Genomic DNA, 17,273 nt, shown 5'->3' on the forward strand with positions numbered 1-17,273 from the left:
GCTGCTTTTGTTAAATGAGTTAAGGGATGAATTCTCTACCCTAGAGAGCACAAGAAGCCATTTCCAGCCATTTCACCACATGGAGCTTCCCCAGTCCTCTTCCTAGAAGACCTCCTTCCTAAACTCTGGGCTGAACGGAACCTCAGGAGTTCAATAACTCCATCCCCTACTATGCAAACCCTCTGCAAAACCAACAGGCAGTTTGGTTCTGTTTTTAAACATCTGCCAAGCTGACCACCCTAAGCAGTCCTCTCGTGGCACATGCCACACAGCTTAGGCATGAGCTCTGTGCTCACATGGCCGTGTCTGAGCTCCCTGCTAGCTGTGTGGTTCTGAGCAAGTCACTTTGCCTCTCTGAATCTTGGTTTCCTCTGCAAACTGGAGAATAGAAACAGCACTTTCCCCATAAGGCTGACATGAACATCAACTGAGGTGCAGCTTAGGGTTCTCAGCCTTGGTACTACTGACATTTGGGACTGGATAATTCTTTTTTTTTTTTTTTTTTTTTTGAGACGGAGTCTCGCTCTGTCGCCCGGGCTGGAGTGCAGTGGCCGGATCTCAGCTCACTGCAAGCTCCGCCTCCCGGGTTCACGCCATTCTCCTGCCTCAGCCTCCGGAGTAGCTGGGACTACAGGCGCCCGCCACCTCGCCCGGCTAGTTTTTTTGTATTTTTTAGTAGAGACGGGGTTTCACCGTGTTAGCCAGGATGGTCTCGATCTCCTGACCTCGTGATCCGCCCGTCTCGGCCTCCCAAAGTGCTGGGATTACAGGCTTGAGCCACCGCGCCCGGCCGGAACTGGATAATTCTTTTTGTGGGTGGGGAGGGGGGCTGTCTTGTGCACTGTAGGACGATTAGCAGCATCCCTACCTTCAACACCCTACAGGCCAGGGGGACCCTCCAGCTGTGACAACCAAAAATGTCTCCAGACATTGCCATATGTCCCCCTGGAGGGCAAAATCACCATTATCAGAACCACTGGGGTAGGTGTAGCCCTCAGCACAGTGCCTGTATATGTAAGGATTATGACAATAACAGCTGTTGCAATTACTGTTCCCCTCCCAGCCTCAGATCCTTGAGGACAAACAGGATTTTCTAGTCCATGGGTCTGTGGACCCAGCCCTAGCAAATGCTCAATAAACATTAGATGGATGGATGAGTGATGGGTGAGGAGATGGCTGGAACAGAGAGATAGACAGATGGGCCAGCAGATGAACAGATGAACGGATGGACATACTGATTCCAACAGTCTCTTGGACTAGAAAAATCCAGTCACTCCCCTATAATGACCTGGAGGTTCCCAAAACATAATATTTTGGGGGCAGATGTAGGAAACCCCTTCTTCAGCTGCTCAACTGCAATGGAAGCCCAGAGCACGCCCTCCCTACCCATAGTGAGAAGTACCCAACTTCCTCTGAAGCCACGGAGGAGGAGACACACCTGCTCCTCCTGGGGCTTTGGGGATCCCACAGACCAGGTCAGCAGGGGTGGACTCTGGGCAGCGATGTGGCCTATAGAGCCAACTCCTTCCCCAGGTGTCAAGAAACAAGACCTGAGAGAGCCTGAGCTGTGCCCCGGGCAGTTTCCTCATCCAGCTTCAGGATCACCTCCATTTACCCAAGACCCCAGAGACACAGGCAAAGCAATGTGCCCACAGTCAGCAGCTAAGAGGATGGCATGGATTGGAACCCAGCTCCGTTCACCCTCCACACCCTTCTACTAAGCCCTCAGACATTCTGCCCTGTGCTGACATAAAGGGTTTGGGTGGGAGCTGGATCTGTGGTTTTCAGATGCAGTTCCCAACCCCTGGTAGCTCATAAGTTCAATCAGGGGATTCCCAATCAGGATTTCATTAGGTGTTTGGATTGCTTGTTTCAGATGTTTCTAAACATTGTATTCTAATATTAGTAAAATCATATGGGGTGTTCTTTTTGATATTATAATACCAAATAAAATACATTTGGTATTGAATTATTTCAGATGTTTAAAAAATAATGTATTGTGATACTAATGAATTCACCTTGGTATAATTTCGATATTGGTTTTGTCACTTCTGTTTCAGTTACATACACACATTGGGTAGGGGTGTGTGTGGGTGTGTATGGGTGTGTGTGGGTGTGTATGGGTGTGTGTGGGTGTGTGTGGGTGTGTATGGGTGTGTGTGGGTGTGTGTGGGTGTTGTGGGTGTGTGTGGGTGGTGTGGGTGTGGTGTGGGTGTGTGTGGTGTGTGTGGGTGTGTGTGGGTGTTGTGGGTGTGGGTGTGGGTGTGTGTGGGTGTGTGGGTGTGTATGGGTGTGTGTGGGTGTGTAGGGTGTGTGTGGGTGTGTATGGGTGTGTGTGGGTGTGTATGGGTGTGTGTGGGTGTGTGTGGGTGTGTATGTGTGTGTGTGGGTGTGTGTGGGTGTGTATGGGTGTGTGTGGGTGTGTGGGTGTGTGGTGTGTGTGGGTGGTGTGTGGGTGTGTGTGTGGGTGTGGTGTGGGTGTGTGTGGTTGTGTGTGTGTGTGGGTGTGTGGGTGTGTGTGGGTGTGTGTGGTGTGTGGGTGTGTGGGTGTGTGTGGGTGTGTATGGGTGTGTGTGGGTGTGTGGGTGTGTGTGGGGGCTGTGGGTGTGTGGTGTGGGTGTGTGGGGGTGTCGGTGTGAGTGGGTGGGGGGGTGTGGGGAGGTGTGTGGGTGGGTGTGTGGGGGTGGGTAGGTGTGTATAGGTGTGTGTGGGTGTATGTGGGTGTGTGGGTGTGTATGTACATGCACACGTACATATGTACAATCTTCTGCTCATCCCTTGCTCCCTCCACTCCAGTCACATTGATCTCCTTCCTACACCACAAATGTGCCAGGCATGCCCCTGCCTCAGGACCTTTGCACTTGCGGCCCCAGGGCCTAGCACGTTCTTCCCACGAGTATCTTCTGCTCTCCTCTCTTTCAGGTCTTTACTGCACATCACCTCTCTGCATGTTGTGGCATCTCTACTGCACGCTGCCGCAGAGACCTGCTGAGACTCCCAGTTTGTCCTGCCTACTTTACCTTTCTCTATGGCTGTTGTCAGCATATGATGCTATATGCTATTTATGTTGATGTCGCTCTCCTCTACTCAAATATAAGCTTCACGAGGGCAGGTATTTTTGTCTGTTTTGTTTGCTGTTGCATCCTCAGCATCTAGTGCAATGTCCAACATATAGTAGGCACATGATAAGCGTTTACGAAACATACACACACACACACACACACACACACACGCACCTCTGTTGTCATGTCTGTGGGTGGCAATTTTCAAAGTTTAAAACATAGGCTGGGTGCTGTGGCTCACACCGGTAATCCCAGCACTTTGGGTTTGGGTGCCTGGGGCGGGAGGATGGCTTCAGTTCAAAAGCTTGTGACCAGCCCAGGTAACATGGTGAGACCTTGTCTCTACTAAAAATAAGACAATTAGCCGGGTGTGGTGGCATACACCTGTAGTCCCAGCTACTTGGGAGGCTGAGGTGGTGGGATCGCTTGAAGCCAGGAGTTCAAGGCTGCAGCGAGCCATGATTGTGCCACTGCACCCCAGCCCGGGTGACAAAGCGAGACTCTGTCTCAAAAAAATAAACAAAAGTAAAAATGTTTAAATAATTTTTTAATCAGCTGGGTATGGTGGTGTATGCCTACAGTCTCAGCTACTCCAGAGGCTGAAGCAGGAGTTCAAGGCTGCAGTGAGCCATGATCACACCACTGTACTCCAGCCTGGGTAACAGAGCAAAATCCTGTCTCAAAAAATTTTGTTTAAATTCTGGAATAAATGACCACAAAGTCCCCACCCACTATTTTGGGGGTACCAGATACAGGCTCATCCTGACTTGTACAGGGCTTTCTTAGCCTCTCAGCACCCCCCGGTCCTTGCCCGAGTGAATCTGCTGGGCAGGGAGTGGGGGTGGGGTCTCCCTTTATAAGTGGATGGTGTCACTGCAGTGACTAAGGTTTTAGAGTCAGACCACCTGAGTTCAGCTCAGACTCCAGCTCACCCAGGTACCAGCTGGATGAGTGTCGGGTTATTTGACCCCCTCCCAGTTTCCTGATCTGTAAAATGAGGACAATAATAGCAACTACCTCACAGGGTTGTTGGGAGAATGGAATGAATGAACATAAATAAAGCACCTGGTGCAGGGTGTGTGCTCACCAAATGTTAGCTATTCTTACGATGATGATTCTGCTTATCATTATCACCATCGTTATATCATCACTATCATATTATTAACACCATTATCACTGTTATTATTATGATTTCAGCCTTGTCATAGCCCAGTCCCTGCTGCTGGGTGAGAAGGGCAGTCCTCTCCAACTCACAGGCCAGGCCCAGCCTCAGGCAACCCTGCCCCCAGCCATGTCTAGGGACTCAGGTCACTCCTACACCTCCTCTCTCTCTGTCACCCAGGCTGGAGGACAGTGGCATGATCACGGCTCACTGCAGCCTCAACTTCCTGGGCTCAAGTGATCCTCCCACCTCAGCCTCCCAGGTAGCTGGAACTATAGGTATGTGCCACCACACCCAGCTAATTTTTTTTTTTTTTTTTTTTTTTTTTTGCATTTTTTTGTAGAGACAGGGCTTCACTGTGTTGTCCAGACTGGTCTCAAACTCCTGAGTTCAAGCAAGGCTTCCCAAAGTGCTAGGATTACAGGCGTGAGCCACTGTACCTGGCCTACACCTCCTCCCTTTAAGAGTACAAATAGCGGCTGGGCGTGATGGTTCACGCCTGTAATCCCAGCACTTTGGGAGGCCGAGGCGGGCTGATCACGAGGTCAGGAGATCGAGACCATCTTGGCTAACATGGTGAAACCCCATCTCTACTAAAAATACAAAAAATTAGCTGGGCATGGTAGCGGGCACCTGTAAGTCCCAGCTACTTGGGAGGCTGAGGCAGGAGAATGGCGTGAACCCCGGAGGTGGAGCTTGCAGTGAGTCAAGATCGCGCCACTGCCCTCCAGGCTGGGCAAAAGAGCGAGACTCCATCTCAAAGAAAAAAAAAGAGTACAAATAGCTTCAGTTACGCATGCATGCAGTGAGCAGCTCCCAGCATCCAGTGGGCAGGGAGAGGGAATGAGAGGTAAGACACAGTCCTGGGGTCCGGGGGTGGACTGTGAGCTCCCCTCTCGAGTTCAGTGTGAGGCTGGCAGTACAGAGCCAGCAGGAGAAAACCCAAAATCTCAGAGACTGAGACGGTGCCAAGAGAAAGGGGCTGGGGCTCTCTGGGGCTTCAGGAAGGGCTTCGAGGATGAGGCTGCCCTTGCACTGAGCCTTAAAGGATGAGAAAAGGCCTGACAGGCTCCGACTAGAGCGTGGATTCCAGGCAGAGGCCACAGCAAAGACAGAGAAGAAACACCAAGGGCCCCAGGGGCGCTGAAGATATACGCAAGGATGAAGAAGGTCACTAGACAGTTGACAAGGTGCGTGCGGGAATCCCCTACTCAGGAATTTGAATTTAGTTTGGGAAGGTAATGGGAAGCTCTCAGAGAATGAGAAAATGGTAAAGAGCTGGGTTCACCCAGATGATACTAGCCAGCAATATTAGAAAGAGCTGGAACAATAAATATTTGTCAAATGTTTGCTGAACAGAACAGAATTGACTTAGTCATAAATTTTTTTTCTTATTCCCCATGTTCAGGTTCAGGCCTCTTGGTGGGGAGGGGAAAGGGAACAGATGCCCATGGCAGCAGGGGCAGGATGGGGCAAGGCCATGGCCATGCATGCTGGAACCCAAGTCCCATTGTGAATTGGGAGGTGAGATGTGCTTGCCCCTAGGCCCCCTTCTATCTTCCCCCCAGGCAATCAAGCATTGCTCCTTATCAGAAAGAAAACTCAGGAGGCCCAGCCCAGCCCAGCCCAACTGAGAGCTGCAGGAAGCCCTTCCTAACCGCCTGCATGGGTGGTGCAGCCAGAGCTAGTCACTCATGCCTCTGACGTTCCTGGACACACGGGGTCCTTGTGAGAACCAATACAAGCGAGTCCAGGAGGCAGGGGACCCTGGGAAGCCACCCATCGCCACAGAGAAGACAGGTCTGCTGTGCTGCTCCCCACCCCCCACCCCAGAAGAACCCCGAGGCTCAGGGAAGAGGAGATGCATCATTTGGCTCTCCCAGGGGTGCGGGCACATGCTGTCTGTCCTGCCAACACCCACAATAATGAGCACTTCCATCCGTGAGCAATTGATTACCCCATGCCCATGCCTGACAGATATTTAAACCTTGCAACAGCCCGGGAGAGGGTGTCATTGTCCCCATGTTTACTGATGATGAAACTAAGCCACAGAGACAACATGTCACTTAACCAACCCCGCAGTCTAAGTGGCAGGGTCGGGCTGATTGCAAAGCCCTCACTCGTTACCATCTGCAATTCTGCCTCTCTCTTTTTTTTTTTTTTTTTTTTGAGACGGAGTCTGGCTCTGTTGCCCAGGCTGGAGTGCGGTGGCCGGATCTCAGCTCACTGCAAGCTCCGCCTCCCGGGTTTACGCCATTCTCCTGCCTCCGCCTCCCAAGTAGCTGGGACTACAGGCGCCCGCCTCATCGCCCGGCTAGTTTTTTGTATTCTTTAGTAGAGACGGGGTTTCACCGTGTTAGCCAGGGTGGTCTCGATCTCCTGACCTTGTGATCCGCCCGTCTCGGCCTCCCAAAGTGCTGGGATTACAGGCTTGAGCCACCGCGCCCGGCAATTCTGCCTCTCTCATAGTGGTACAAGAGGACAGGAAGCTGCCGCTGTGGGTGAAACAGCCCCGGGCCCAGTTCCTCCCAGGCGGGGCCTGGATTCCACCTGCAGCCTCTGAGGCCCCAGTGCCAGGGTTGCCAAATGAAATACAGGACACAGACTTGAATTTCAGATAAACAACGAACAATTTTGTTAGTATAAGTATGTATTTTTCTTTTTTTTTTTCAAGACAGAGTCTTGTTCTGTCACCAAGGCTGGAGTGCAGTGGTGTGATTTCAGCTCACTGCAATCTCCATCTCCCAGGTTCAAGCAATTCTCCTGCCTCAGCCTCTCAAGCAGCTATTACAAGTGCCACACCATACCCAGCTAATTTTGGTATTTTTGTAGAGATGGGATTTTACCATGTTGGCCAGGATGGTCTCAAACTCGTGACCTCAAGTGATCTGCCTGCCTCGGCCTCCCAAAGTGCTGGGATTACAGGCGTGAGACACCATGCCTGGCTGTATTTTTCTTTTACTTTCTCTTTTTTTCACTAAACACGGCAACGCTACCACTGTTCGATGGCCTGACCCTATGGTGCAACCCTCTCCCCCAACCTCAGTTCCTCACCCCTGATTTATAAGCTTCAGCCTGAGACCCCCAAGTGTTCACCTCTCCAGGGGATCTCAGGGAGACAGGAAAAGGACTGACCCTTGCCCAGAGCCTCCTCCGTGAGCAGAAAGTTACTTCTATTTTGTAGACAAGGAACATGAGGCAGAGGACGCGGCCCAGGCAGGGCCAGCAGCCAGCAGAGCGGACTTCCCACCCGGCGCCATGCTGCTCCAGAGCAAGGCCCTCTGCCAGCCCCTGCGGCCCCATTCTAAGAAGGAACCAGAGGGACAGGAAGCCCTGGGTACGGTACCTATGGCAGGCTCTGGAGGAGGGTTGGAGGAAGCCATCAGACAAGGTCCAGCTCAGACCAGCACCGTCCCAGCTACACACCTGTGGAAAGAAGACCAGAAATTGCATTAGCTGGAGTCAGGGCTGCAGTTTCAGCCACTTAGACGAGTCACTGGCTCACAACCTGTGCTTCAGTCCGGTGGCTCTCAGACAGATATTTCTGGGCAGCCCCAGAAAGGCCCCAGCCTCCACCCTTCATAAATCATTAACCCATAGAAACACGAGGAGCTGTGCAGCCCAAATCCCTGCAGCCACAGACCTTCCTGTTGTCAGTGCCAAGGGACCTGCTGGGTGTCCCTCCTCATCCCCTCTAGCTTACAGGTGAAGCTCTGGCCCCAGAGTCCAGGGTCATGCTCAGTCCCCCATCTTCCAGGAATCAGATCATGCCTGACTGTCATAAATGGGGCTGGATACTTCCTCCTCCTGGCTGCCCAGGAAGCATGGGCTCCGCTCCCTTAGGTCTGCCTGGTCCTGCCAGTCCCTTCCTGTGGCCCTGCTGAAGGCCACTCTCACTCTGCCTTTCCCTGTCCCGCCCCATGGGTTGACCAGCAGGCAGGAGGTAACCTGGCCTTGGCACATGAGTGTGAGGAAAGCAATGGCTCCAGACGCCAGTGGCGCAAGACAGGGACAGAATCCCAAATGCTCAGCGCGGAGGCACAGTTCCTCCTGGCCCAAGGTGGCACCGCCCTCCCCTCACAGTGGGAGATCACATAACCAAGAGGCCGACACCTCCACCTCCAGTGGGCTTCCTGGGCCCTGGAGCCAACCCTGCCCCAGCTCCCTACTGTCACCTTCAATTGTGCGCTGGGGGCTGTCCTCCTAGACATCCTGTGGAGGAGGAAATGCACCCTGGAGGGAAAGCAGCCAGCCCTCTGGTCTAATCTGCCCAGGCCACAAACTGGCTCTGTTCCTGTTTTCGTTTCCATTCCTAAAGGCTTTATTTTTATTAAACTGGCTTACTAAACAAAAATGAAATGCAGGTTAATGGCAATATTAGTAATAGTAGACATTCTTGCATTGCCAACAACATCTCAGACATAATTTTAAGCACTTTACAAATATTAACATCTATTAGTCCAAATTATAAATGAGAAAATGAGACCAAGAATGGTTAAGTAACTTGCCCAAGATCACACAGGTAGGAAGAGCCAGGGTTCGAACCCAGGCCATGGGGCCCTGGAGTCTGTGCTCAGAAGCAGCCACTACACTCTAGCACCTTTCAAGACTCAAACGATACAACAGGTAGACAATGAAAAGTTAGTCTCCAGGCTGGGTGTGGTGGCTCACTCCTGTATCTCAGCACTTTGGGAGGCCAAGGTGGGCGGATCACTTCAGGTCAGGAGTTTGAGACCAGCCTGGCCAACATGGTGAAACTCCATCTCTACTAAAAATACAAAAATTAGCTGGAAGTGGTGGCACATGCCTTTAATCCCAGTTACTCAGTAGTCTGAGGCAAGAGAATCACTTGAATGTGGGAGGCGGAGGTTACAGTGAGCCAAGACTGTGCCACCGTACTCCAGCACTCCAGTCTGGGAGACAGAGCAAGACTCTGTATGAAAAAATTAAAAAAAAAAAAAAAAAAGTTAGTCTACCTCCCATCCTGGTTGCCCTAATCCCCCAGTCCCTCAGAAGAGATGACTGTTACCGACTTCTCAAGAATCCTTCCAGAACTTTCCCATGCACGGGCCAACTTGCATATCTGCAGATATGCCTTGTTTCATACAGAAGGAGCACACAGCACTCACCGTGCTGCAACTGCCTTTTTAATTTAAATCTCAGTGATGATTTCAGAATACTACTAATACATATAAATTGATCCCACTTTTTTTTTTTTTTTTTTTGAGACGGAGTCTCGCTCTGTTGCCCAGGCTGGAGTGCAGTGGCCGGATCTCAGCTCACTGCAAGCTCCGCCTCCCGGGTTTATGCCATTCTCCTCCCTCAGCCTCCCGAGTGGCTGGGACTACAGGCGCCCACCACCTCACCTGGCTAGTTTTTTGTATTTTTTTTAGTAGAGATGGGGTTTCACTGTGTTCGCCAGGATGGTCTCGATCTCCTGACCTCGTGATCCGCCCGTCTTGGCCTCCCAAAGTGCTGGGACGCCACTTTTTTTAACAGCTGCATAGTAGGTTTGCTTTTGCTTTGATGTAGGTGGTTTTTTTTCCGGTGGGGGTTTAATTTATATAGCCCCCATGGATAGGTACTGAGGCTGCTTTGGTCTCTGTTTCCCAGGTTGGAGTACAATGGCACAATCACGGCTCACTGCAACCTAGAACTCCTGGGCTCAAGTGATCTTCTCGCCTCAGCCTCCCCAGTAGCTGGGACTACAGGTGCACACCACCATGCCTGGCTAATTTTTTAAAATTTTTTCTAGAGATAGGGTCTTACCCTGTTGCCCAGGCGGGTCCCAAACTCCTGGGCTCAAGCCATCCTCCATTCTTGACCTCACCAAGTGCTGGGATCACAGACGTGAACCCCGACGCCTGCCTGCATTTCTCACTGTGACTGATGATACCAGTTACTCTCTGCTAAGCGCGTGACTGTGCCTTTTAGATCCACACTGAAAACTCTCAGGACTAAACTGGTACTTCAGCAAAGGGTTTTGGAAAGCAAACTAATATGTCTGCAAACCCCTTTGCAACTTGAAAGATCAAACAACAGCTGTACAGCTGTCCTGCTACACAGCCCCCTCCCAGTGGGCTCGGGAGGTCTGCTCGGCCTTTCTCTGAGGGCTCTGGTGCCCCAAGAGCTCCAGGAAGGAAGCGGCAGAAAGACCTATACCCATTTTACAGAAGGGAAAAGGAGTCTCTTTGCCCAGCCTCCTGCCCAAATTGCTCCTTAAATACAATTTGATGATACAGAAGAGGCAGCTTCTTTACCCTGGGGCCAAAACCTAGGATCCTTCCCTCCCAGAACGGAAAGTCCAATGTCCTCCCCTTTCTTCACCCTTCGGGGCTGATTCCTGCCCTCCCCTCCAAGCGCAAGGCTTTCCCTAGAAAGGAAGAGAGATACCAACATGTATGAAGCCTGACATTTTATTAGCATTATTCCATCTAATTCTCATAACACCCCAGCTTACGGATGAGGAAACAGAAACTCAGAGAAGCAAATATTTGCCCTAGGTCACAGAAGGAAGAGGACAAGGTGACCACACTAGGATTCCAGCCAGTGAGCACCGACCCTAAAGCCTAATCTCAATCCTCTAATCACACTGCCTCCCTAGCCTTTGGGGCTGGAATCTGGAAGGTGTTTGCTACAGACTAATGCAGGGCTCTGAAGTGTCAGGACAAGGACACAGGCCAACAGGCCCTGCCCATACTCATAGACCTATGGCGACCATTTTGCACACACAGGCCGCTAGTCTCAGAAGGATGGGGACAAGGGAGTAGGGATGGCTCACAGAAGCCCACTGCCACCACTACAGATCCTCACGGGGTTAGAAAAGAGTTCAGGTACCCGATACCACTAAGGTTCCACTCAGCAGGTATGAGACCTGGGATGAGTTAATCCTACCTCTGGACCTCAGTTTACTCATCTGCAAAATGGGGATTAAAAAATACCCACTTCGGCCGGGTGCGGTGGCTCAAGCCTGTAATCCCAGCACTTTGGGAGGCCTAGACGGGCGGATCACGAGGTCAGGAGATCGAGACCATCCTGGCTAACATGGTGAAACCCCGTATCTACTAAAAAACACAAAAAACTAGCCGGGCAAGGTGGCGGGCGCCTGTAGTCCCAGCTACTCGGGAGGCTGAGGCAGGAGAATGGCGTGAACCCGGGAGGTGGAGCTTGCAGTGAGCTGAGATCTGGCCACAGTACTCCAGCCCAGGCGACAGAGTGAGACTCCGCCTCAACAAAAATAAATAAATAAATAAATAAATAAAAAATAAAAAATACCCACTTCAGGCCGGTCATGGTGGTTCACGCCTGTAATCTCAGCACTTTGGGAAGCCGGGACAGGCAGATCACTTGAGGTCAGGAGTTCGAAACCAGCCTGGCCAATATGGTGAAACCCCATCTCTACTAAAAATACAAGAAATTAGCCGGGCATGGTGGCGCATGTCTGTAGTCCCAGCTACTCGAGAAGCTGAGGCAGGAGAGTCACTTGAACCTGGGAGGTAGAGGTTGCAGTTAGCCAAGACTGCACCACTGCCACTCCAGCCTGGGTGACAGAGCAAGACCGTCTCAAAATAAATAAATAAATAATAACCATTCTCATCTTTTTTTTTTTTTTTTTTTTGAGATGGAGTCTTGCTCTGTCGCCCAGGCTAGAGTGTAGTGGCGTGATCTCAGCTCACTGCCAGCTCTGCATCCCAGGTTCACGCCATTCTCCTGCCTCAGCCTCCTGAGTAGCTGGGACTACAGGCGCCCACCACCACGCATGGCTAATTTTTTGTATTTTCTAGTAGAGACAGGGTTTCACGAACCATGTTAACCAGGATGGTCTCGATCTCCTGACCTCATGATCCACGCACCTTGGCCTCCCAGAGTGCTGGGATCACAGGCATGAGCCACCCGCACGCGGCCCATTCTCATCTTTAAAAAGAGAACTTATAAGCATCATGGCATGTCAGAACCAGAAAGTAGCTCCAATATGGCGGTGTTGCTCTTGCTCTTGCTTTACAGACGTGGAAACTGAGTCCAAAGGAGGAGGACACTGCCCACAGCGCTGTCACTCTCCAGGTGGTGACAGCGAAGGCCATGGTTAGAGGATAGGATTTGGTGCCAGGATGATTCAGGTTCAAATCCCAGCTGTGCCACTTGCCACAGCAGCAGTTAATTCCTCTCTCACTGGGATGGTGGGAGTAAGACCAGCACCTGCCTCCTGAGCATCCTGTGCTCATGAAATGAGGACCCAGCAGTGGGTATGACGAATTCTGCACTCCGTGCCCTGCACGGAGTAAGCTCTGGGTAGACAGGGACCTCTGTTACGATGGGGACCCTATCCAGGCTATGTTTGGGGGGTGGGGTTATAGGAGATTGTCTTCTCTTGGAGGTTACCTTTTTAACAATGACCGCCAAACCCAAGGGACAGGTGGACACTGAACAGCTCCCCTTCCTGCTGCTGTGTGGAATGGCTGAGGAGGAGGCAGCGCTCAGACAAGGAAGAGGGGAGGCCCCAGCTCCCGACTGCAGGGTATGCCCACCAGAGGCCCGGAGCAGGTTAGGCTCAGTGACAGGCCACCCAGAGCAGCCCAGCACTGGCACCTCCTGCTGCCCTCAGCTGCCCAGCCCATCACAGTAGGTGTCTTCCCAGCTTGGCTAATTCAGTCAAAGTGCTTATCAGTTCCCTTCCCTCTAGGGTTCAAAGACCATCTGCCCAGAGGCCCCTCTAGGAAACCCTCCTCCTGCCTGCCCCTGTCTCACGCTGGGCCCCCCAAGACTATCTCCCATCCCTCACCCATCAAGCTGCCCCATCCCTCTTCCACCTGAATGAGGCCTGGAGGAAGAGAACACCTGGGGGCCCTGAAAGTCTGGAAGGCTGAGCAAGTCATGCCTTGAGGACAGGGAAGACCGGCCTCTCTCTCCAACAAGGTCCAGGCAGAAGCAGGGGAAGCAGCAACTGGGTTGCTGGGCTGAGCTGGGCAGCGGCCACCCAGCCCTGCCCAGAGAGAAACAAGAATCGGTTCTGGCCCAGGCACCCTTGTCAAGCTCTGGCCTCGGAGGCCCTCTGCAGGGTCCACCTCCTGAAGGAGAAAGAAGGTGGGGGATGGGGGGAAAGACTAGGTGCTTGGGCTGGTCAGGACCGGAGCTCCTCCATGTAGCTGTGTTCTCTGAGAGGTCGCTCTGGCTTTCAGCCTCATTAGACACATGCTAGGCCAACCCGCCTGCCATCTCTGCTGCCACAGAGACACTCCACAAACACACCTGCCACATCACCTTGTTGCTTCAAACTCTTCCCCATCACTGTCAGAATGGCGCCTGGGTCCTAAGCAAGGCCCTCCAAGATTCGTCCCCTCCACTGACCTCTCGGGTCTCAGCAGCTCCGGGCCTGGCCTGGAACTCTGCTCTGGCTCTCATGAATGGCTTTCAGCCCCATGACCATGCCATCCAACCTGTTTCACATCTCCGGGCCTTTGCTTAAGCTGTCTGTTCCCTCCACATGGAATTCTCTCTCACAACCAGCAAGCAAATTCCTATTCAGCCATCAAAATCCAGCCCCATTTCTCCTCTACAAAGCTTCCTTAGACCCATTTCACACAGTGGTTTCCAGTTGTGAAGCTTTTTAAAAATACTTATGTCCCAGGCCCATACCCGGAGATTCTGCTACAGTGGCTCAGAGGTGCAGCTGATAGGGGGTCAACAGGCTCTTTTCAAAGAGCGTGGGTGGTGCTGGGACACATACACGCCTGCAGGCACAGCCCCATTATAACTGTTGTCCTCCCTAAGAGCCTGTGACCTCTCTGGGGCCACTGGTCTTCTTTCCATCTCAGCATGGGTAGCACTGGGATTGGCCCGGGGCACACACTAGATAACAGCTTGTGACCCTCCCTTGCTTGGGACCCACCCAGCATGGAACCAAAGGGCATAGACCAGGAACCCATGAGGCTGGGACATCCCTGGACTGGGGGAGCTGCTTGTGTGGGGCTTCAGCCCAGAGGAGGGGAGAACAGATGGAAGGTGTGGTACAAGCCCTCCTGGTGTCCTCTGCCTGTGCTGAAAGCCCAGGGCCCAGAAGGAAGAGATGGGGATGCAAACTGCACAATGGAGCTGGAATAGGAAGTCGGGTGGGGCCTCCTGACCAAGAAGAGGGCTCACGGCTCCCCCATGCAGGGCAGCAAGATGCCCACAGCTCTTCTCAGATCAAAGGGCCACCTGGTGGAGAGTCCGGCACGGGGAGAGAGGAGCTGCCTTCAAGAAAACACAGGCGGAGCTATAGCAGGAGGGGCGCAGGCAGAAGAGAGGGATAAGGTACGTGAACAGGAACCCGGCCTCAGTATGAAGCCAGCCCAGACAACGTTCATCCTCTGCTCTCCAGCAGCACTGCTCCAAAGCAGGCACCCCTCAGCGCCTCCTGTACTCACCTGTCAGGTGCAGGTGTAAATAAGATGACATTGGACAATGCTGGTAGGTTTGTAATGAATGTCAGTTTCCTTCCAGAGTTCCTGCCAGTCCCTGAGGACCAACAGCATTTTCTCATTTTACAGACTGCTAAACTAAGTCTAAGACAAATGTATTCCACCAGAACACCAGGCCTGAGATCACAAAATTTGAAATGACAATAGCTGACACCTCCAAGCACTGTGTGCACCGGGCCCCATACTGAACATTTTAGTTTGCATCTCATTTGATTCTCACAGCAGTTGAGGAAAACAAGGCTGACAGAGACTGAGGGGCATCCCCAAGGCCACATAGCTACTGAGCCCCTGGGAGCAAAAGGGCAGGACCCTCAGGCTGGTCTCAGGCCCAGGGTGGAAAGGGGAGTAGGGGAGTGGGTAGGTCGGGGAACGTCCTCCCAGACCCTCCTCAGCCATGCAGGTGCCAGAGTTGCAGAACCTGGCAAGGAACCACACACCCCAGCTCCTCCCTCGCCCACCTGATGGACACTCAAAGGGCTTCCCGAGGTGGGGGCGACTCCAACTTCCTTTCTCTTCACCAGGGAGGGGGAGGGGGGCTCTGAGAAGGGGGCCTGCCTAGCTGGGGCAGGGGCCAAGTTTGGTCAATGGCTGGAGCCTCAGACAATGGAGACTCTGTCCTGAGCCCAGAGTCGGTGGCACCCGCTCTCCCTCACTGACCTCTTAGGGAGCCCCTGGTGAGGATCCGCAGGCAGGAAGAGTGGGGAGCACTGAGGAGGGGGCCCTGGGAGTAGGTCTCTGTGGGAAGGAGCTGACCTTGAGGCCAGGCCAGAGGGGACCCCTGGGGGCTGTTGCCTGGGAAACCAGAGCCAGCCTGGAGAAGCGGGCTGGACAGCGTGGGAGGGGGGCGGCCCAGACTCTGTCTCTAGCCTCCCTCCTCCCCCTCCTCCTCCTCCTCCTGCTCTTCCTCCTTCCCTCCCATCCCCCAGACACATTAACCCCTTTGTCCCCAACAATCCAGCCCAGCAGGAGTGAAGAAGCTGAAGTGCTGGAGGAAGCCACCTGCCATCAGCTGAACTGACCCCCTTCTTCTCCAGAGAACCCCAGACCCTCAGCCCCACATCAGGAGTGTCCCTGCGATGGGGCACTGTGGCTCCCACCTGGAAGCCAGAGAAGGGACAGCAGTTGGCATGACACAGACTCTGTGCCATCACCTCGCCCATTCGAGCCTCAGTTTCCCCACCTACAACAGGGATGCCCGCCTCCCAGCCACTGAGTGTCCCCACTGCTGGGCCCTCGCCACTCAGCATGAGAGTGTATTTAGGCTGCAGGCAGCCTGAGAGGCGGGTTTCCTCACCTCCTTTTTAGACACAGAGAAGTTGAGGCTCAGATGGGGAAGGGACCTACCCAAAGCCCCCCCAGGAGGAAGAGGCAGGCAAGAAAGGGAGGTCCGTGTGCATCCCTGCACCCAGCAGGTGTACACAGACGGAAGAATGGCAGGAAAGAGCTGGGGTTCAGGGAAGGGCACTGCCAAGGGAGACAGTAGGTGTCAGGGGCACACACAGAGGTGTCTACCGCTCCCCAGGCGTCAGGGTGGAGCCAAAGGGAGGGGCAGGGTTGCTCCTGCTACACCTCAGGGCTGAACTAAAGCCCCCAGGGGGCCAAGGTGAGGTGCAACCTGGGGACTCTGTGACCCCAGTTCACCCTCCTCCCCTCCAGGGGTCAAGCTCACCTCCTCCTGCTTTCCCAAAGTAAGTCGCTCATCCCGTCACTCCCTTCCCCACTCAGCCAACATCTCGCTGCACACCTACTGCCTGCCAGGCCCCAGCTTGGCACTGGGGACAAAGAAACAAAAGAGTTCTGGGTTCCTGTCCTCAGACAGCAGCCACAGGAGGCCAGCGGGTACAGACCCCAAGGCAGGGGGCGGGCACAGTGTCCCACTTCCAGATCAGAGCCCAGGCAGGGGCCCAGGAATCAGGCATGTGTGATCCTGGCTCCACCGCTGGCTTAGGCTTCTTAGACTCACTTAGCCATGTAAGTAAAATGGGGGAGTGTGCAAGGAGGTGAGGCTCTCTCGGGTTTAGATGAGGAACCAATAAGGTAATAATTTGGCCCAGCTCTGGGCAGGAACTCACCTAAAGCACAACAGAAGGATGGCAGGAAGGGGCCTGCACCGTGCTCTCCATCGGTCGCAGGTGGAACCCAACCCATAGTTAAACTCTCCATGACTGCAGTTTTCTACCCTGATATTCCCACAGGGCCCCATGGAGAAGGGGGCTGAGAAGGGCGTCCCAGGCTCCCAAAATGAACCCAGTACAAGGCATTCTCCTCTGCTGGTGCCCTGGTGGTCTCTCCCAGGCTGCACCCTCCCGCATCGAGTGGATTGACCCCCGCAAGCAAATAATTCGGGCTGGGTCAGGGAGATGGTTGTGCACAACTGGATCTCAGAATTGCTGCCCACTGGTGACCCCTGCCTTTCTGAGTGGGATTACCTGCAGGGGTCCCCTGCCCATCCCATCACTGGTCTGCAGGTCTACAGATGGTGACTGGAGGAGCCCCCCAAACTGGCCTCTGAACTGATGCCAGAATGGGATGAGATGGGGTAAGGAGGGCAGGGAGGAGTGTTTTGCATGGTACAGGGATGTCTTTCTGGGG

The 17,273-nt window shown here is 53.3% G+C and overlaps 1 protein-coding gene across 10 annotated transcripts in view; it reads right to left on the reverse strand.

Annotated features, from left to right (window-relative positions):
- Positions 1 to 17,273, reverse strand: part of ARHGEF10L (Rho guanine nucleotide exchange factor 10 like) — a 185,791-nt gene that overhangs the window by 113,062 nt on the left and 55,456 nt on the right. For all 10 annotated transcript variants that reach the window (XM_033228101.1, XM_033228097.1, XM_033228103.1 and 7 more), the window contains exon 2: positions 7,571 to 7,650. In XM_033228101.1, coding sequence (XP_033083992.1) covers positions 7,571 to 7,607 — 37 coding nt within the window. In that variant the 5' untranslated portion in view covers positions 7,608 to 7,650. The remainder of the gene's footprint in view (positions 1 to 7,570; positions 7,651 to 17,273) is intronic.

Source organism: Trachypithecus francoisi, unplaced genomic scaffold, assembly GCF_009764315.1.
Source record: "Trachypithecus francoisi isolate TF-2019V2 unplaced genomic scaffold, Tfra_2.0 Lachesis_group12, whole genome shotgun sequence".
In the NCBI taxonomy this organism is placed as follows: domain Eukaryota; kingdom Metazoa; phylum Chordata; class Mammalia; order Primates; family Cercopithecidae; genus Trachypithecus; species Trachypithecus francoisi.